The 22,162-nt window shown below is 41.9% G+C and overlaps 2 protein-coding genes across 6 annotated transcripts in view; both read right to left on the bottom strand.

Moving 5' to 3' along the window:
* Window positions 1-22,162, bottom strand: part of LOC119484798 (complement C3-like) — a 49,645-nt gene that overhangs the window by 6,716 nt on the left and 20,767 nt on the right. The window lies entirely within an intron of this gene.
* Window positions 1,716-14,772, bottom strand: LOC119484806 (complement C3-like). Its single transcript, XM_037763905.1, has 23 exons — window positions 14,664-14,772; window positions 13,006-13,201; window positions 12,686-12,848; window positions 12,363-12,457; window positions 11,910-11,998; window positions 10,816-10,898; window positions 10,621-10,708; window positions 10,326-10,428; window positions 9,357-9,477; window positions 9,081-9,196; window positions 8,070-8,216; window positions 5,782-5,881; window positions 5,564-5,658; window positions 5,266-5,457; window positions 4,969-5,124; window positions 4,647-4,776; window positions 3,886-3,954; window positions 3,454-3,651; window positions 3,243-3,363; window positions 3,047-3,135; window positions 2,766-2,905; window positions 1,917-2,433; window positions 1,716-1,811 (listed from the first exon to the last, which is right to left on the bottom strand). Exons 1-22 carry the CDS (start codon window positions 14,732-14,734, stop codon window positions 2,170-2,172), a joined length of 2,826 nt encoding a protein of 941 aa, XP_037619833.1. The 5' UTR covers window positions 14,735-14,772; the 3' UTR covers window positions 1,716-1,811; window positions 1,917-2,169.

Raw genomic sequence — 22,162 nt, forward strand, 5'->3', positions numbered from 1 at the left:
ATGCAGTACCTGTGAGGGTTTCTAGACAATATCTGTCATTGTTTTATGTTGTTAAATGCTTTTCAATAATAAATATATACATACATTTGCATAAAGAAGCATATTTTCCCACTCCCATGTTGATAAGAGTATTAAATACTTGACAAATCTCCCTTTAAGGTGCATTTTGAACAGATTAAAACAATGTGCGATGAATTTGTGATTAATCGCGATTAACTATGGACAATCATGCGATTAATCGCGATTAAATATTTGAATCGATTAACAGCCCTAGTTAAGAGTGATACTTTGCAATTTCGCCCATCACTAGTGTGGAGTCAGTAAATGAAGAAACAAATGCAGTGAGGGGGGAAAAAAAGAAAACATTATATGCAGATGAGTTACTCACATTAACAGTTGCAGTACATAGTGTACGTGACTCCTGCATGGCAATGAGGCAGAAGGCCGTCATGGAGACATCTGAATCTCCGCCGCTCACATCACCCTACACATGCACACACAGAGATTATAGATTACAGTCAATGATATGTAATTGTTTTCATCTCGCTACTTTTGTAGCACTAAGATGAAGTATTAATGTTTATGAAATCAGTGCACATACAGTCAGCTCTCCGTGGATCACCGGTCCAAGTTCTCTAAACAAGCCGTCAGGTTGCTGCGTGTTGAGAATCAGAAACTTAACAGCGTCACAGATGTCTTTGCTTTGCACTGCCACCAGACTGTTGGCCATGGCAAACACCTTGGCAACATAGGCTGTCAGCCTTAGACAGGAGAGGAGAGGAGAAGTTTAGTTTCATTTATATGCACATGAAATACACAATATTGTCATCACAGTCAAGTTAAGTTATAGGAGGATGTGGAAACCATTATGTATGAGTTCAAAGATGTTTGAATGCCTCACCAGGTGCTACTTTGGCGATGGGGAAACGCAGCATAAGACCCATCACTTTTTCGGTAGGCAAGCTCGCTCTGGTAGCCTGGACACAAACAAAAACACAAAACCAGTTTGAGGAGTCCTCTTACATTTTTTTCCTGTGATTATAGCATTTTTCAAATGATTCTGGCGGCATACGTTTTTGTTTTTATAAGACAATCCTGGTGAAAACTTCTAAAGTCTATGAGTCTATGTGTTGCATTCAGACCATTAATTGTCAGTGTCCCTAGCCTGGATCTGTGGGGAAGGGGTAGCATCGCATGCATTGCTGTCTACTACGCTGTTCTTTTTTTTATGCCACTTCTGCCACGTCAGGAACTTTAAAATCCCACACAGAGGGGCATCAATGACATTTCTGGTATGTGTGCTAATAAACACATCTGTGAGCCTACCGTACTTGATGTGTTGGAGGGCTTCGTTACGTTTCTGAAAGCCCACAGCTTCCCACTGGTTGGTTTTGTCCAAATATGTGGCTGCAATGACAGGCAGGGTCATGTGGTACATGTTCTGCTCTCCGCAGCCTGAGGGCTGGTAGATCAGAGTACCCATAGAGTTCCCACTAACGGCGTTCTCCACCAGTGAAGAAACTTGTTCTCTCCCTGCATGCACAAACACAAACAGAAAAAAACTAAACATTATTAACTAAATAAACATGCAAAGGTCCCCCACAACCAGTGAGGTGGTCATTCATTTCCCAATAAGACCAATAACAATTTACACCAATGCAGAGTTCATTGTAACTGGCACTATATCGCATAACATGCCCAAATATATCATCACATCTCACCTGTCACAGAGATCTGTGTGCTCGTAGGTGTGTTTGGAACCAAATCTTTCCTAGGAATTCCACTGTTGAGAGTTTCTTCTTGTTTACCATCTAAAGGGATAAACAGTGGGCACGTTGGGGGATCAATTATCAAGTGATAAAAATGTAATATTAGCAAATTACTACATGATATAGCGGTTTAATGTGTAAACTCACCTACACCTTTTTTAGTGGGGTCTAGAGTTATAATCTGAGGAGATTTAACCAGCACACCTTCAGGCTGGAAAAGCAACAGTTAGGACAAAGGTTAGATATCAACAACTATTTTTGAGTAATCGTTATCTGCTGGTGTGTAACGAAATACAATATTGCTTGCTTGTTAACGATCTTTCTTATTTACAGTTTATGTTGAAAAGTTGATACAGTATACATTTGCATCAAAGTTACGCCCCAAAAGATGTCTGTTTCCCTATACTGACTTTAACACAGGAGATCGCCATTCGTTTCCCGTTTCTCTTACCACTACCCGCAGCATCTTCATGATTCCGTCATGGAGCGACGAATCTTTAACAGCTGCTTTGACCTCAATGCTGTATAGTCCATCTTTCATGGGAATAATGATGAAGGGTATAGATCGTGTAGTTTGGGGCCCAATTTTGACCTCCTGGCGATACTTCCCACGCTTAGAAGCTGCGCTGCACACGTGCTCCTTCTCAATCAGATCCACACGCACCTTGAGAACAGGACAAAGACGGAAAAAAGATATTGAAGTATGTGTAGTTGATCAAAGATGCTTCCCTAATTTGAAGACATTTTATGCTTTACATTGTTTCCTATAGGATCAATTTGATCTTGAAGGTACACTGTAAATATTGCAGTAAGGTTTCCCCCAGTTCTGAGACCGACCACCATGGAAAAGGATTCATTCTCTTTTTTTGCCACACGTTGTAAGTCGGTCCAATATTTACTGTTGCTTTTGCTCTTTTGTTGCAAACTCTTTGAGAAAAATATCATGGCCTCATTGTCTGTGGCATAAAACACCAGAGCAGGGCAACCCAGACTTACGGTGACATCATCGGGGCTGTAGTTGTGGAGGATTGCCTTAACTTCTAGCTGCTCTCCACGGACAGCAGAGTACGGCAGCCTGAGATCAATGAAGAATTCCTTTCGGACAATCACTTCTAACGGAGCGCCAACACAGATTCCTTTAAGATGAGAGGGATTAAAAAAGAAGTGATGAAACAGAGAAAGGGAGAGAGAGAGAGAAAGGTGTTAAGGGATGATACAGGTTTAAGGTTTGAGGCACAACTAAAACACATGACAGATTTTAGTCGCTGAATCCTCACCGTGAGTTTTTGACAGACTAATGCCAGTGAACTGCCAGGTTGTGATCGAGTCTTGCAAAGGAACATTTTTCGTCCATGATGTGGTGTCACTGAAACAAAGAAAAGTGTCAACACTTTGAGAGGTACCTTTGAATCCTAGTGGTGTCGGTGTGAAGTTATCAGTGTATTTTTTCTGTGTATATTTCAGTTTACTCACCAGTTAGGTGTTTGTCGAGGGCAAGCAGGCAGATGGACATCTAACCACAGCCAACTTTCAGGGAACTTGGTGCGAGAAACAATTTCATTGCTGTCCATGTAACTGTTGTCATCCTCCTCACCTAAAGTGTCATTAAAAAGGTTATCATTTTGATTGTTTCGTAAGTATGACCATGAATAGTAACCACCCATCCCTTGTCCCCGTCTCTTACTGCGAGCCAGTAGGAGGCTATCCTCCTTCTTCTCAGATCGCTGGGTTTCCATCTCCTTGCAGCAGTGCAGGAAGGCAGTGACACAGGTTGCGCCATCAAGGATGTACTCGGCGCGCCTCTCACAGCTGTATGAGAGGAGGGTAGGCCTCATGCCTTCCGAACAACAGTCACGCTGCAGTTGGTCGTTATATTGACTCACTGGAAAGAAAGAGGGTTGTAGAGGAGGGACAGAGGTGAGACAATATGGAGTACAAGAATAAAATAACAATTAGGATTTGAATAAGGAAAAACAAATAAACTAAAAAACTAAATGGGAAATGAAGGAAAAGACTAATACATAATATGGCAAAGATGAGTATTGTCAAAATCCAAAGTCCTGAACTGAGTGACTGAATATGTGGTTATTGGGTAGTTTAGAGCTGTGGTTCTTACGTAAGCTGGTTGTGACATCCATTACAGTAGGGGCTCGTTTCCTCCTGCTGGGGGCCGGACATTTCAATTCTGGAAATGCAACACAGACAAGATCTTTAACAGGTTGGACCCAGACTTGAGTTTTGCGTGGTTTAGTTGATGCTTTAGAGATGGTTTATCTGGTTGGACACATTGACAGGGTGTGGGTGTGAGAAAATATGATCTACAATTGCACACCTCATTTGTTGAAATGTTAAAAGATTGTATAAATGCTTTATTAGAATAAAACATCTTTTAAAAGCCCTAACAAACAGGAGGGATCATGATCAGCTCATGTGGCAGTGACCAGTGTTAATGTTAATATGGAAATGCCTCAAAGCGTCGGTTCAACCAAATTATCTCACTTACCCCAAGTGGTATAGTGTTGGTTTTATGTGCCCAAAGTGTAAGACATCTGTTTGAGATTCTGGCTCTCTGTTTGTGGTGCTCGCAGCACTGAAGAATTAAAAAAACTACACAGCAACGAGTGATTTCAGAAACAGTGTCTCTGAAACTATCTGCCTGTCCAGATACTGACAAAGGGGAGCAAGAATAATGTCATCTGGGTGAAAAGACCCTTTAAGATGCATATCTTCTACTGACCACTAGATCCTTACTTATATAAAAGCATTTGACTTTATGCGATGAATAAAGGTCCATGTGCCCACTTCTCCTAATTAGAGATATTTCATTGAGCCTAAAGAGAGGCATGTTCAGAGAAGGGGAGGGTAAAGTAGCATCACCTAGTCTGTAGGGAGTACCAGAAGCCGTGCTGGACTCAAACAACAGCCCGGCATCGTAGAACACACCCATACCGTCCTTCCCTCCACCTGGTGTGCAGCCTGTGTCGTGCTTCTCGACAAGGTCCCACACCTGAGCAGGTAGGAATGAGACACATTTACTAATGCAATGTATTTGCTGCAGGACAAACTTACACCGGATATTACTTTAAGCCAAAAGCTAACAAAATTGAAAGTTAACATGTGTGAATGTTTTTAATACATAGCTTTTTAATATAAGCCATTTCAAATATTCTCAAAGATAATTATGAAATAAAGAAATTGCCTTTTTCTGGGTGAGGCGGTGCTTGTTGTTTAGGACGTAGACGCCTTTGTCAACTGCCACCAATCCCACTGTGGCCTCTGGATCTCCTGTGACCTTCAGACCAAACATCTTGCGAGGCTCATAGGATGGAGCGGGTCTCGATGATTCCAGCCTCAGCTAAATGTGAATCAGTGAATGAGATGTGCAGTTTTTAATTTGTTTCATACATAAAAATATATCAGAGAAGTATACAAATAACTTTATCAGGTTATGCGTGTCTTGTTTGCTTTTTCGTTACATCAGTGTTGTGGGACTCACCGAGCCCATGCAGGAGTCCTTGACATCCATCCAAACAGAGTCTGATACCAATACATTGTCATTTGTATGGTAGTAGGCTATGATGCGGAACGACGGCAGCATTTCTTTGGTAATGAGAAGTCTCAGGGAAATCAGTACTTGACCTCTTGTCCTGTAACGGCCACTTTTCACCAGCTGACCTCTGCTCAGGATCTAGGGACACAGATTTCTACATCAGCACTTATCACACATGAGTCGTGGGGCGCAACAAAAAGAGTTACATATGTGCACACAAGCACAGGTGTAAAACACCTCTCACCAGGTATGTGATATCATTCTCGTGTGTTTCCTGCCTGTTGAGGATGAGGTTGATTTTCAGGTTGTCTCCTAGGTCCAGCTCAGCTGCATCCACACCTGCAAATGCGACATGTTGTGATGAGTGCTGAACGCAGAAAAGATTTAGCGCATGGTGCATACTTTGCCACTGCCACCACCTTTGTTTTTATTCATCTGATGTTATTTCAAGATGTAACTTACTTATGTGGATGTAGTTGTTGCTTTTAGTGGTATATGGGTGAGCAGACATGTTGGCTGATGCTTGCTTGTCAGGTGAAATACGAGGATCATTGGTCTTTGCCTGCAATTAAAGACACACACAGGTATGAATACCGCAAAGCGGCCGGCCCAGACGGCATTCCTGGACGCGTCCAGAAGTCCTGCGCACACCAGTTGGCGGGGGTTTTCACAACAATTTTCAACCTGTCGCTCTCTCTCCGGACTGTCCCCACCTGCTTCAAATCCACCACCATAATCCCCATCCCCAAACAACAAAAAGTAACCAGCTTAAACGACTGGCGCCCCATAGCCCTCACCCCCATAATCAGCAAGTGTTTTGAGAAGCTGGTTAAATCCCTCATCTGCCCCATGCTTCCCCCCACACTCGACTCCCTACAATTTGCATACCGCCCAAACAGAGGCACAGAGGACGCCATCGCCCACGTCCTACACACCGCCCTCTCCCACCTGGAAGGAAGGGACACCTATGTGAGGATGCTGTTCGTGGATTACAGCTCAGCGTTCAACACCATAGTGCCCTCCAGGCTCGTCAGTAAACTCAAGGATCTGGGCCTGAACACACGACTGTGTGACTGGATCCTGGACTTCCTGACGGGATGCCCCCAGGTGGTGAGAATCGACAACCTCACCTCAACTTCAATGACTCTAAGCACAGGAGCGCCACAGGGTTGTGTTCTCAGCCCCCTCCTGTACTCCCTCTACACCCACGACTGTGTGGCAACAAGAGCTTCAAACACCATCGTGAAGTTTGCGGACGACACAGCAGTTGTGGGGTTGATCTCCCATGGCGACGAGACGGCTTACAGGGAGGAGGTGACCACCCTGGAACAGTGGTGTCAGAACAACCACCTCTCCCTGAACATCTCAAAGACCAAGGAGGTTATCGTGGATTACAGGAGGGGGGGTTGCACTCACCCCCCAGTCACCATCAACGGCAGAGCGGTGGAGAGGGTGGACACCTTTAAATACCTGGGTGTCAACATCCATAAGGACTTGACATGGGCCACCCACACCACCGCTGTAGTCAGGAAGACCCAGCAGAGACTGTACGCTCTGAGGCGACTCAAGACTTTCAGACTGAAACCATAAATCCTCAGGGACTTCTACCGGGGCAACATAGAGAGCCTCCTGACAGGCTGCTTCACCACCTGGTACAGCAGCTGCACCAACGTGGACCGTAAGGCGCTGGAAAGGGTGGTGCGCTCGACCCAACACATCACCGGGTGCCAGCTGCCCAGCCTGCAGGAGCTTCACACCCAGCGGTGCCTCAGGAAGTCCCTGAGGGTCATTAAGGACACGACACACCCCCACAACAGCCTGTTCTCCCTCCTGCCCTCTGGTAGAAGATACAGGACCCCCAGGACTCACACCAGCAGACTGAGGAACAGTTTTTTCCCCCAGGCCATCAGACTTTTAAATCTATGATTCATTCGACACATTCTTACACAAAAATATATCCTATACTGTATATACTATATATATTCTTAATATTTTACATATGTTCTTAATATGCCCTTGTATAAAGTATTTCCTTTTATAATTGTAATGTAAATGTAAATGTAATATAATTTATTATTTTAATGGAGCTTCCCAGCAAAAAGTATTTCACACGTTTGTACCTGTACAACCGGCGTGACAATAAAAATCTTGAAATAATACTTGAAAAGTCCAACGTCTATCCTATCTTAACTTATTGAGGCTTTGCCTGCCATAGTTCTGCCTAGCAATATAAAATTGCTAAATAGAATGACAAAAAGTCATAACACTGACAGGATGAAGTTCACCATTCACCGATTTCACCTCTTCAAATGAATATCAAAAATGTTGATTAATGTAGGGGCTGAACGATGGTGCAGTGGTTAGCACTGTCGCCTCATAGCAAGCAGGTTTGAATCCGGCTTGGGGCCCTTCTGTGTGGAGTTTAGCATGGGTTTTCTCCGGGTTCTCCGGTTTCCTCCCACAGTCCAAAGACAAGCAGGTTAGTTTAATTGTTGACTCTAAATTGGCCATAGGTGTGAATGTGAGCGTGAATGGTTATCTGTCTCTATGTGTCAGCCCTGTGATAGTCTGGCGACCTGTCCAGGGTGTACCCCGCCTTCGCCCAATGTCAGCAGGGATCGGCTCCAGCCCCACCCCCCTGGGAACCCGAATAGGATAATCGGTTACAGATAATGGATGGACGATTAATGGAGGTTTAAGTGGCCATTTGGGCTATAATGCAAAAAGGGTAAAAGATTTCAGAGACTTACGGTGATTGTCAGTCTTAGGTCGCTTGTCTCTGTATTGATGGTAAGCCTCGCCATGCCATTGGCTGCGGTGTTGTCCTGCACCTGTCCTGGATCGACCACCACTCTAACACCTTGTGCCGGAGTGCCGTCAGGATTCACAACTTCCACCTGCCATCAGAGACACAAACAGCTGAACAATCAGAAAACATCCAACTGTCTTATTAAAATACACCTTATTAAGGTCAAACTCATGTTATTAGATTAGTTTTTAGTGCTGTGCACAAAGTTTTATGACTCAGGTAGTTTATGGCGACCCAAACTGTTGATGGATGAATTTCTCTTTTTCTCTGGAATCTCACATGTCTGCCTTTATATCGTAATAAACATTATGTGACTTTTATATTTAGGACATACTGCCATTTGTGTTTTCAAAGAGTAACTATATTTCAGTTATGAAATGTTTTCAGTGAAGGATTTAGAAATATAGCCATTTTATTATATTGATTTATTTCGTACATGTAACAAATAATAAGAATAACCAATAAAATAACAGTAAACATATACAGTAAATTCTAAATAAATTAAATAAATAAATATTGTATGTGTGAAAAGGCAGAAGTAAAACCTTATATATGGTCCTACTCCTTTCTATAACTTAAACAATTAACTTAATGTTTATCACATATACACACAAATAATCATCTTAATGTAAAAAACAATAACAACAACATCAACAATGAGCTTCACAGTCCTGAGAGAGACAAGGCCCCTTCCTCATCCCTGTACCTCTCTAAAACATTTTATACATCTTGAATGGATTTATATTTTTACTTTGCTTAATTTCTTCATCTATAACATTTCATATATTCACCCCACAAATTGTAGTACAAACATAATGTTTTTTTTAAAATAAATTTCCTCTTATAATCCCCCTCTATGTCTGAGAACATTTTTTGTTTGTTGCCAGGAAGTACCAGGCCATAAGCCATACATATGCTGTCAGTTTATGTAAATGTAAACAATTGTACTTACCGCAACATCGAATGAAATTCCTGGTTTGAAATATTTGGGCGTTTTCTTGAAGTTGATGGTGTAAGGTGATGTGACAATCTGGATACTTCTCAACTCTGCCTCAACCATTTCACTACCTGTGAGTTGATGCAGAAACACAAACACATTCACACACAAACTTATTACAAGAGTTTGTTTTTTAATCTGTTCACAATCCAGAAAAACGTATCCTGATATCATTATTTTCTTTTTTCAATTATACTGAACAGGCCCAAACACACAGTCTTTCTTTCTTACCGCTCTCCGTCAGCACACTGACAGCTACAAATATGGAACTCCCCACCAGGTCGTCGATGTTTGGGAAGGTCTGTGTGATGTGCTCTTTCTTCAGTGTGACCTCTCCACTACCTCTCTGGACCTAATGTGACATAATATAATAATGCATCTTGAAATACAGTATAGTGGTACAGTGATACAGTTAGTGGTTCAGGTACTTTACTGCTGTCCTCTGAGAACCACAATAGACCTGTTTCTGTCTTTTTTAGGGAGCTACAGGAGGTCTTTAGGGGGAGATAGCAGGTCAACAGTAGATGTCACATAGAAGTGGTGTACATCATCTGAAAGCTGGGAACCTGAAGATTAATCTGTGATGCAGCTCAGCACTGTGTGTCAAGTTGTTCTAGTCATAAACCAGATATCAACATGAATTAATTAATTAAAATAAAATTGTGGAAGTGTATAAGGGCTTAGAACATTATGATGGCCATTCCCATTAAGTTTGTCCATACCATTTGTTACACAGATTTAGTGCTAAATTTAAAAAAATGTTACCACTTGACAATTGATGAAAATGATAAATAATCCCTCCAAAATATCACTTTAAGACACCAAGACCTTGAGGAACACCATAATAAATAAGGGTTTGGTTCTTGCCCCAAACTGCATGTGATTATCATAAAGTGGGCATGTCTGTAAAGGGGAGACTCGTGGGTACCCATAGAACCCATTTTCATTCACATATCTTGAGGTCAGAGGTCAAGGGACCCCTTTGAAAAACACTATGCCAATTTTTTGCCAAACTTTGGAGCATTACTGAGCCTCCTACCCCAACATGCTAGCTTGACATGGTTGGTACCAATGGATTCCTTAGGTTTTCTAGTTTCATATATCTGTACCTTCTAGCTCTAAAACTGAACCTGCCACAGCCTCTGAAAGATAACTTTTACAAAACATATACAAATACATCAAAAGTGTGAATGTGTTCACCTGTACTCTCTGAAGAGAACCTGGAAAGCTCCTCTTTTGACCGTCTTGCATAACCCCAAACACCACGTAGGCCGTCCCATCCACCTCTTCACCAAACAGATACCTAAATCCACAAGAGGAAGACATGTTTAAGCCACAATGAAGCAAAACAGAACAATTAAAAACAAACAAAACACAAATGACACAAACTAAAATAGCAAGAGCCCCAACACAACCTCAGAACAACACTCTTTATTTTCTCCTCCAATCAATCTACCTATAAAACCTGGTCTTTGACAACAGAACCTTCACTTACGTAGCTTTGATGTTGACGGTGAGGGCGTCACTGTCCACGTAGAAGAAGGGGCTCACAGGCGTCAGTTTAACCTCAAAACTGGGCAGCACTGGAAAATTGAAAAAAGTTTATTCTGTGTCCAGTCCAGTAAAAAATAAGTGAATGTTGTAGGTTTATATAACATTTAAATAAAAGTAAAGATAATGAAGGACTCACCATATTCTTTGACCTCGAACTCTGCAGAAAAGCTCTGCTGTGGGTTGCTGTGGAACTTCGTCACCACCTTCCACAGTCCGGGACTAAACACACACACAAACACATATTTCAATAATCAAACAAAAAAATATATACTGTATATATTAATTTAGAGACTGAAGGTAACAGGAATTAGACTTCGGACTGCGTGAAGTTATTATGTCACACAAATTGAGATATAGGCCTACACAAATGAGCTGCTGCAAAGAACTTATCATTTATAGAGAACTACAGAAACTCTGAAGTTTAGAAGAAAAGGTTTAAAGGTTTCAGGTTGGCTTTGCATTAGATAGAACGGATGCAGTACCTTTGTTTTATGTCTTTTAGGCTGATTGGTTTTAGTTCATAGTTCATAGGGATTAAATGCATTTCTATTTTGTCTGTCCATTTATAATTTAGATGAGAAGATTATTGCCACTCTCATGTCTGCATGCTAAATATGAAGGTAGAGCCAGCAGCCAGTTAGCTTAGCTTAGCATAAAGACTGGAAACAGGGGCAAACTACTAGTTTAATAGTTTTAACTGCAAGTATACTTCTAAGTTTTCTTTAAATTAACTTATAGTACTTAGACAAATGTACTTTCTGTATATTTTTCAGTATTTCCAAGTATACTTGGACTCTTCTGTATACTTGCCAAGTATATTTATATACTGCTGTCTGTATAAGCTAAGGATTTTTAAGTATAATTTTGTGAAGTATATCTCTGATAAGTACATTAAAAGTAAACATGCTCTCTTTTTTAAGTTTAAAAGAAGTATAGTAATAGCACACTTGAACAAACTTCTTTTTTGTAAGGGTCTCCACACTTCATACACTGTAGGCTATTATTTTTTTTAAGTTGTTGTCCAAACACTAAATTACAAACATGGAAATTAATTGTAGAAAACACAACATAAACATGATAAAATAGCCTATGCATAATCTTAAAAGATTTAAGGTATTAATATTTTGAATTGAATTCACTGTATCAATGTTAAAATGTAATTTCACTAAACAACAAAATGTATAGATATACAATGTGGATAATTTTATTTAAATAAGATAAAATACTAACCTGACAATTTCAGCGAGTTGAAAATCTCCAGAGTGCATCCCTGATTTCAAAGAGACTGGATCAATTGGTAAAATGATGCCTTCAGGGGTCTAAAAATAAACAATATTGAACAATCATTAACAGAGAGCAGTGCCAGTTTACAAATTATTTTATTAAATCCATGCTACATTTTATGTATGTCCTTTATCTACAATCCAAGAAGGAAGAGACTGTCTTCAATGTGCAACTCAACCACTAGAGGGAGGCATGCATTCATTTTAACAGGTGTTACTAGACACAAAACAGACACAAGGTTCAGTGGATGTGTTTTGGTTATTTTGGTCATTTGCAGCAAACTTATCTAATGTTAAGCATTTGTGATATCACCTCATCAAGAGGCTTCCTGCTCCCAGTCACAGCTGATTATATAATATTACATTAAATTCTGTGCTTATCAAAAGTAAAATACAATACCACAATCTCGATGGCAATAGAAGCTTCAGGTTGGGTTTCGTCATCCCTCTCTACTGGCTCCATACGGGGCGTCAGTGCAAACATCCTGTAATGAACTGACACAGAGGGGAAGAGGTTAATTTTGCTGCTGAAGGTTGAAGGAAGGTGTATCTATTTTGAGTCATGTGACTGTTAAACAACTTTTTTGACTTTAGGCCATTTCCACTTGTGTGTAGGGAAGGGTTCATTTACTGTAATTTACAGTACAATCATTCAATTTGGAAAAAAAGCCATGTAAAAACATTAGGCGTGTTTTTCAACACTGATGTAAAAAAAAAACTCACCTTTGCTGTTGGGGGTGTAGAGGGTCTTGTCAGTCTGGATGAAAATGTACCCGGACTGGAAGGACACTAAGACCACTTTCTCCAGCAGTCGGTCAGGGAACTGAGCTTGCAGGTACACATACTGCTTCATGTTGGGATCCTTGCTGAAGTCTCCAGCAGGGATCTGAAACCAGTATGAAGAGACACGAGCAGCGCATGAGGAGCAGGGAGGGGTAACCTACATCATGTGTGTTTCTGGATTCATTTCTAGATTCTTTGTGGCCATGTTAGAAAATGAAGCCAAGTAACAGTAACATATACAGTGACAGTATTTCATTTACCGTTATTTGTCCGAGCGCCTGGAAGTTGTCTGCACTGGTAAGTGTCACAGGTGTGAATGCCAGCCTTTTGTTTTTGGTTGGATGGTTCCTCACGCTGATTTCGACCGGGATGTTTGCACCGGAGCAGTCTTGACACTCCACAAAGATGTTTTCTGCTGTTCCTACCCGCAACAAGTTGGGGGCAGACATCACCTGCCTGCAGAGCAGCGATGAGAGAGGAAGATTAATGTGTAGTCACTGTGCAGAAAGAACCACATGCTGTTTAGGTACTGACAAACATGTCTTTTTTTATGCATTTAAGGCACTATAAGACACACATGTCGGAAAAAGTGCACTCAGTAGAGTGCAGATCTTCGCCAGGTGTGTCTCCCTCTCCCCTCCCAAACAAAGAAATTGGATCTCACTATTGTCCCTCCCGGTTCCCTTACAGTCAAGATGGCGGGGAAGATAACAAAAACAGGGATTTATTCATCGTGTATCGTGCCTAACTTTAGTGGATCGTAACATATCGGGTATGGAATTAATCTGCAGATACTCCGGTTCAAAATGAGACCAAACATTTCTGTGGATGTCAGTTTTTCAGCTACGACAAAGGTCAAAATGTGGCCGGCAACAGACTAAGATAAGGCTTGTTTTTAGCCTAACCGTTTGCCGGAAATGCCTTCAATCATGGTATAAAATAGTCAATGAAATATTTTTTACAAATTTTGAATCACTGCAGCTATGAGAGGTCCTTGACCAAAAAGTCATAAATGAGAAAAAAAAAATAATAGGCTGGTGGGTCCAGTATTATACAAGATTAGCCGTGGACAGACAGACAGGTCCACGCACACACACGACCAAACGCATGATCTCCCCACAGGCTTACGTCTGGTGAAAATGGAGGGTTATCACTGTTTAAACACGTGATTTACAGGTTTATGTGTTTATTTGTCCAAGGGTTTTAAGAGTGGATCTCTTAGAGAAGTAATTCCCAAACTTTTTTTTGTGTATGACTCTTTAAAATGAATGTGCTTCTTACCTCTCGTCAGGTATTGGCCTTACCGACGGCATGTGTGACTTTTTTTTGGTGAGATTTTTGTGTGCTCGAAGAGGGGGACCTTCTCAGTATTTCAAAAGCAGAAGTCTGAAAAATAAACCTAATTTTGGGCATCAGAAATGTTATTTTTTGTCTTCTGACCCCTCAGGTTTATCTTGCCCCCCCCCTATGTGCTCTCAGGACCATGAGCTCCGGCATGGACACACAATAAGTAATCTATTGATTACCTTGATGAAGATCCAGCACTGGATCAACAAAACATTTCATCATGGCTCTAGACTCTTGCTCTGTCTGGCGTAATGCATCGTTGTGCAAACTCTGAACAAAATATAGGCCAATTTACTGGCATCATTTGAAACACCACATTACCTTGTGACACAAAGTGCAAACTGGACTACAGCCCCTCATTATGTAAGACACACAATATTTGTATCCATACACTTTTTAAATGTAATATAAATGCAGAGGACCTCAAGTATTATTGTTGCTCCTATTACAGTTTAACCAATAACAATGTGAATATTATGAAGATGAACAAACAAACTGTATATTTTAGCTCTGTTTTCTTTTGTCAATTAATTCAAGCACAGGGGGTAAAGGTATAGGCTGGTCTACTTACAATGCAGCTCCATCAGCTAGGGAAGTCAGGGAGATGAAGGCCACAGAGGCCAGCAGCCACAACAGAGTCATCCTCAACTGATCCTGATCCGCTGTCAATGTAGCCTGTCGCTGTGCAGCACCCTCTTTTTATCCACTCTCACCCCTCCTCTTGCACCCCACAAACAAACACATGATTTCCCAGCAGCAGTTGAGAAACCGTTGAATTCCGATAAGCTCTGATCTGAGGAAAAAGATAAACAACAGAACATCAATGAGGGGTTTATATGACAGGGTCAAAAATGCCTTGTTCATGCTGCATGTTTTTTCTGGTTGTTTTTATTCTATTTTGCATGTTTTATAGTTGTTTTTATTCTAAATTATTTTGCATGTTTTATCCCTGCATGTTGTGTTGTAGGTGCACCGACCTTTTAAAGGAACTATTTGTAACTTTCAGAATTGCTTGTTAACAGCGACACCTGTGGCCGTTAAGTCAATGAAAGTCAGAGTCGGGCTCACGCTTGCTCAGGATGAGCCCATGATAAGGTAGGTTTTGCCTGTCCCCAGATCTAAAGATTCCCTGCAGTGCGGATAACTGAGGAATGTGCGCAGTTTATTCAGAGGACCCACATCAAAATTTCCTGTAATTAAAATATAGAACAGAGAAAAAGTAAGGGTTAAATGCATAGCTAAAGGTGCAGTACAAAATATTTGTGCTGTATTCTCACATACTCCCAGTGCCACAGTGGAATCATGCCAATAGTTGGACATTTTGGGAAATACTCTTGTTCACTTTCTTGCCGAGGGTTAGATTGACGCCCGTTATTGATACCACTCTCATGAATGTATAGTAAATATGCAGCCAACAACCAGCTAACTTAGCTTAGCATGAAGACTGGAAACAGTTAGCCTGGCTTTGTCCAAAGGTAACAAAATACACCTACCAGCACCTCCAATTTTGTTTGTATAATCCGTACAAAAAAATTAAGCTTAAAAATGACAATTCACCTTTTAAAAGGACTGTTTGTAAGAATCAGAAATGCTTGTTAACAGCAACACCTGTGACCGTTAAGTCAACGAAAGTCAGCGTCGGGTTCGCGCTTGTGCTAGCTCTAAATAGACATGGACGAGCATCACTCAAAACAGTGAGATGACACACGTCAGCTAAAACCACAATATCACTCTATATTTCCCCTGCTTGGCAGTAATGTTAGCTGATCAGACGAAGGTCTCTCCATGAATCAATGCTAATCCTAGTGTTGGCTTTTCCTGCTTCAGCCTCCCGACTGCGCCCACAAGGAGACACCTGCACCCAGTCAGAGACGATAACATTTCTCGCTGCGGAGCCCCGTCACTTCACAAGACACGGGCACCTCTGTTGGTCTGGAGGAGCTGCAGCAGTTATTTCTGCAAAAACGTCAACTGTACATTCACTAGATATTATCAGAGCTACTAACTCTTCTGCAGTGTGCAGTGAGCGCGCATGAACGTGTGGAGGTGGAGCGAGACAGCGAGAACGCTGTGTGAGTGAAGGCAAGCAGGCAGAGGAGGAGAGACTCTGGCCACACGCGAGCGCGCATATGCCAGGGCGTATGGGATACTGGCCCGGTAGATTTATATCTGTAAAAAGTTACAAACATTATACTGACTACTACCTACCAACGGCTCTCCTGAAGGCTACTACCTACCAACGGCTCTCCTGACGACTATTAACTACCAACGGCTCTCCTGAAGGCTACTACCTACCAACGGCTCTCCTGACGGCTACTACCTACCAACGGCTCTCCTGACGACTACTACCTACCAACGGCTCTCCTGACGACTACTACCTACCAACGGCTCTCCTGAAGGCTACTACCTACCAACGGCTCTCCTGACGACTATTATCTACCAACGGCTCTCCTGACAACTACTACCTACCAACGGCTCTCCTGAAGGCTACTACCTACCAACGGCTCTCCTGAAGGCTACTACCTACCAACGGCTCTCCTGAAGACTACTACCTACCAACGGCTCTCCTGACGACTACTACCTACCAACGGCTCTCCTGACGACTACTACCTACCAACAGCTCTCCTGAACACTACTACATACCAACGGCTCTCCTGACGACTACTACCTACCAACGGCTCTCCTGAAGGCTACTACCTACCAACGGCTCTCCTGACGGCTACTACCTACCAACGGCTCTCCTGAAGGCTACTACCTACCAACGGCTCTCCTGACGACTATTACCTACCAACGGCTCTCCTGACGACTACTACCTACCAACGGCTCTCCTGACAACTAATACCTACCAACGGCTCTCCTGAAGGCTACTACCTACCAACGGCTCTCCTGAAGGCTACTACCTACCAACGGCTCTCCTGACGGCTACTACCTACCAACGGCTCTCCTGAAGGCTACTACCTACCAACGGCTCTCCTGACGACTATTACCTACCAACGGCTCTCCTGAACACTACTACATACCAACGGCTCTCCTGAAGACTACTACCTACCAACGGCTCTCCTGAAGACTACTACCTACCAATGGCTCGCCTGAACACTACTACATACCAACGGTTCTCCTGACGACTACTACCTACCAACGGCTCTCCTGAAGACTACTACCTACCAACGGCTCTCCTGAAGACTACTACCTACCAACGGCTCTCCTGAAGGCTGCTACCTACCAACGGCTCTCCTGAAGACTACTACCTACCAACGGCTCTCCTGAAGGCTACTACCTACCAACGGCTCTCCTGACAACTACTACCTACCAACGGCTCTCCTGAAGGCTACTACCTACCAACGGCTCTCCTGAAGACTACTACCTACCAACGACTCTCCTGAAGACTACTACCTACCAACGGCTCTCCTGAAGACTACTTCCTACCAACGGCTCTCCTGAAGACTACTACCTACCAGCCCAGTGACCAGCGAGTTCCTGTGTGACGTCATGCAGCAGACCGTGTCCGTCAACGCAGCTCCACTTGGACCGTTGGTCGGCAGTTGGTCTCCTGCCGCTCCAAGAAATAGTAAGTACCCTTTGGTACATTTGAGTGGCGTACACACTGAGACAGGCCAGGAAAGCTCGTAGCTGGAGTTGGTGATAGCCAAGCAGTGAGGAACACACTACTGGTCCTGGTGTCTCTGTTATTTCAGGGCTTCGGACGAAGACGGTGTGGTAGGAGTACGGGAGGAGACAAAACACGGACACGGTGAGCCACTGAACTAGACCGCTAGAATGGACTGGATTAAAGAGCCGGACTGGATTGGACTGGATCGCTGGATTGGACTGGACTTTTTATAGGGTTTTAACCTTGCTGCTAGTAGCATTTTATTCATTTTAGCCTTTAAATTGATCATTCATTTAGACCCATGTTATTTTAATTATAATGAATCTGGTTTTAATTTGACTATAGACTTCTGTCTGGTTTTTAACTCCGCTCACCTGATTTTAAAAGAACCTGAATCTATCATAGTCCTAGGCTCTAAGTATTTCCTAGGACTGTTGTCGGCTCCAAGTAAAATCATTCATAGTTAAATGTAACTAGTGTAGGGACCCAGCAGATGGCTGGTTTCTAGTGACCTCATGAACTCAGTAACATGATCCTTGACCACAGGACTCATCTCAGTCCTCATTGGCTACAGTAACATTTCACACCTAGGTGTGAAATTCACACAGAACAAAACCAGAGGAATTTCTTTGTTCCTCCTCTCTTACCACTCTTTCCTCTTCACCTCCTCACCCAAGAGGTGAGCCACAGCTATTTCTACTCATTCTCCTCAACAAGCTGCCCTGCTTGAGGTGAGATGCTGCGCTCCAGACCGGAAGCAGCTCTGCTCTCTGATTCTATGTTCTGTTAGGAAACAGTCATAACAACATAAGGAACCAAAAGGTGGACGACGCGAGTGCCTGCCTTTCACCAGCTAACTTCAAGCTATCAAGCTACTGGAGAGTTAGCACCAAGCTAACCAATCTGCACAGCAAAGACGACATCTTTGATTTGGAACCACAACTTCAACACATGGAATTACAAACCCTGTTCTTCCATGGGGTAACGTACTGGGCCTTAGCATTAGAAATCGCACATTGCTGAGCAAGACAGTTAAACTTTGATTTCTAGAATGTACCTGTATTGATTTGGTTTAATGTTATTCATTGAGTTTGACTGTGGTGATTCATCTGTATTTGATTTTTGGGTAACTGGCTTCGCCACATCTGATGTGTTTAGTTTATGCTTCACATAGACAAGGTCTTGCATGCAAACTAACCATCTTTTCTAACCCACTGCATATCTAACACACATTAAGATCACATACAGAAACTGTGAATTAGTTAAACATAAACATACAGCTTCAGATAATCTTAACCCCACATCACCCCCCCCCCCGTCCTTCCTGAGCACATGTGTTCCGAAGAACAAAGAGGTCATGTGATGAGATGCTGGCGGCCATCTTTGATTCCGCCATCTTTGATTCAGCCATCTTTGTAGTTTTACAGTGCTCCCCATTTTGTTTGTAGGCCATACAGACATTTTGAGACAAGAACCCATCTTGTTTCCCCCCCCCTCTCTCTCTCTCACACACACACACACACACACTGCGTTTGGTTTGTTTAGTTTAGTTATTTAGTTAGATTAATATTGTGTTTTAAACCTTTATTATCTTGTAAATAAATGATTGTGGAATATACATGCTGGTCTCTTTAATGTTGCACAAGACTGAATAATGCCAACCTGCTATGTCAAGAACTCCGATATCCTTCAACCTTTACTATCTATTTTGGTTATAGTTATTAATTTAATTATTAATCAACGTTCCAAATTGATAGTTGAGCTTATATAATGAGACTATATTAACGTTTTGGTCATTGGTCCCTGATTCCAGGGTGGTGCCCCGTTTATTATTGATGTTTATTGATAATCTTTATTAATATTAATAATTCTATTATTATTTATTAATTAATTTGCTAATAACCAAAACCTACTAAAGTAGAATCCCTACACTAGTATTTTAAGTTGCGGCCTTGCTGTTGGGCCCGGACCACATTTACATGGTTGACTAACTTCTCAGCATACAGTCGAATGAACAGGTCACTGAAAAATTATAGATAAACAGCTTTTAATGTTTTCTAATGTGACGCCTTTGTTTTCTTCTTGTTTGAGTCACTTATACTTCTTATTCTGAGACTGCTGAATCAGTGTAAACATAAACAAACATATTGAACATGCACACAGACAACTAGTCGGGTGAAAGTCGGGTTGAGTAATTTCTGCATGGGCAAAGTATCTGGCAGGGTTTTTTTGGAGTTTCAAGGTCAGATTTGATTAAAATGATCAAAAATCCCTCCAAAATACAACTTTAAGACACAGAGACCTCGAGGAACACCATACCACATTTGATATGAAAAACTCTTGACATTTTGAGATTTCTGCATGAATTGGATTTTTCTACGATCGGATGGCGAGCACTTCTGTTCTGGAAACGGCTCAGAAACTTCCTTATTGTCAATATAGCTAGGAAAGACATCCATCCTCTGAATTCTCTAGGTCTCTAGTTTGTGGCTGTAAAGTTTCATGAGACTGTGATTACCCTAGAGGTCACCACAGGTCATTTTATACGGTGAGGTCAAGTTTTAAAAAAATGGTCTCACTATATGAAATGGCTACTATGAGGACTAACATCATCAAACATGAATACAATTGGGCTCATTTGATCCACAAATGTCTCAGCCTTACAGTCATACCCAATTTATGTAATTCAAAGACCCCAGTATGCAGAAATATTCAAATACCATTTTGGAATAGGCAAAAATAACACTTTTATACTGCATGCAAAAAACTGCATGTTTTTGCCCCAAACTGCATGTGATTATCATAAAGTGGGCATGTCTGTAAAGGGGAGACTCGTGGGTACCCATAGAACCCATTTACATTCACATATCTTGAGGTCAGAGGTCAAAGGACTCCTTTTAAAATGGCCATGCTAATTTTGGAGAGTTACTGAGCCTCCTCCCCCAACATGCTAGCATCACATGGTTGGTACCAATGGATTCCTTAGGTTTTTTAGTTTCATATGACATCTGTACCTTCTAGCTCTAAAACTGAACCTGCTACAGCCTCTGAAAGACAGTAAAGTCGGTCAGGATTGCCCACGATCCCACGGGTCTCAGGGGGTTAAACTTCTACTTCTAGTTGAACTTCTCAAAGTTTACTATACAGCAACCAACATAATAGTAATCAAACATTAACTAAATGTTAATGAATAAAACACAGAGAATGAGATTGAGACAATTACATTTTAATCAATATAGTGCAACATTGTAAGCCCTCATATCCCAAAGCGGTGAATGTTTTACATAATAAGAACAATGCAAAATAAAAACAATTTGACACTTTATTTCTTTTTCCTTCGTTTCACTACTGCTGACATCCAAAGAGTTGGTACTGCTGGACCATCTCCTCCATGCCCAAACAGGTAGGTCGGTGTTCCTCAGTTTGACACTCTGCTTCTATGGGCCAGTACTCGATCCAGGTTCTCTCACCGAGTACATACTGGTATCTGAGGAGAGCAAAGTGAAAAACACATTGGTTCTTCATGTGACTAGCCATCTGTAACCCGCTGGAACATAACAAACCACAAGCCTCCTCCCTCCTTCTGTACATTTAATGACTCTATCAACAGTAACGCAAAACTAGAGTACAAGAAAGAGTAACTTGATTTAGTAACAGAAAGCAGTGAAACAGTAAAAATCCTTTAAAGGCACCCACCACACACATTGACTTTCACACAAAGAACAAACTTACGATTGATGTTCGTCATCTCTCTGAATGTCTTTGGATGAGCCCATGATAAGGTAGGTTTTGCCTGTCCCCAGATCTAAAGATTCCCTGCAGTGCGGATAACTGAGGAATGTGCGCAGTTTATTCAGAGGACCCACATCAAAATTTCCTGTAATTAAAATATAGAACAGAGAAAAGGTAAGGATTAAATGCATAGCTAAAGGTGCAGTTCAAAATATTAGTGTTGTATTCTCACATACTCCCAGTGCCACAGTGGAATCATGCCAATAGTTGGACATTTTGGGAAATACGCTTGTTCACTTTCTTGCCGAGGGTTAGATTGACGCCCGTTATTGATACCACTCTCATGAATGTATAGTAAATATGCAGCCAACAACCAGCTAACTGAGCTAAGCATGAAGACTGGAAACAGTTAGCCTGGCTTTGTCCAAAGGTAACAAAATACACCTACCAGCACCTCCAATTTTGTTTGTACAATCTGTACAAAAAAAAATAACCGTAAAAATGACAATTCACCTTTTAAGGGGGTGTACTGGACTATTGTACTTGGCTAGGACCAGTAACTTCCTGGAGTGTCTGCTGGCAAGCTAATTTGGCTGGCTGCTAGTGGTAGCTTTATACTTGGCCTACAAACATGTGAGTGGTACCAGTCTTCTCACTCATCTAACTCTCTGCAAGAAAGCAAAGCACATTTCCCCAAATGTTGAACTTTTCCTTTAAATGACCATTCA

The sequence above is a fragment of the Sebastes umbrosus genome, chromosome 3 (genome assembly GCF_015220745.1).
Source record: "Sebastes umbrosus isolate fSebUmb1 chromosome 3, fSebUmb1.pri, whole genome shotgun sequence".
Lineage (NCBI taxonomy): Eukaryota > Metazoa > Chordata > Actinopteri > Perciformes > Sebastidae > Sebastes > Sebastes umbrosus.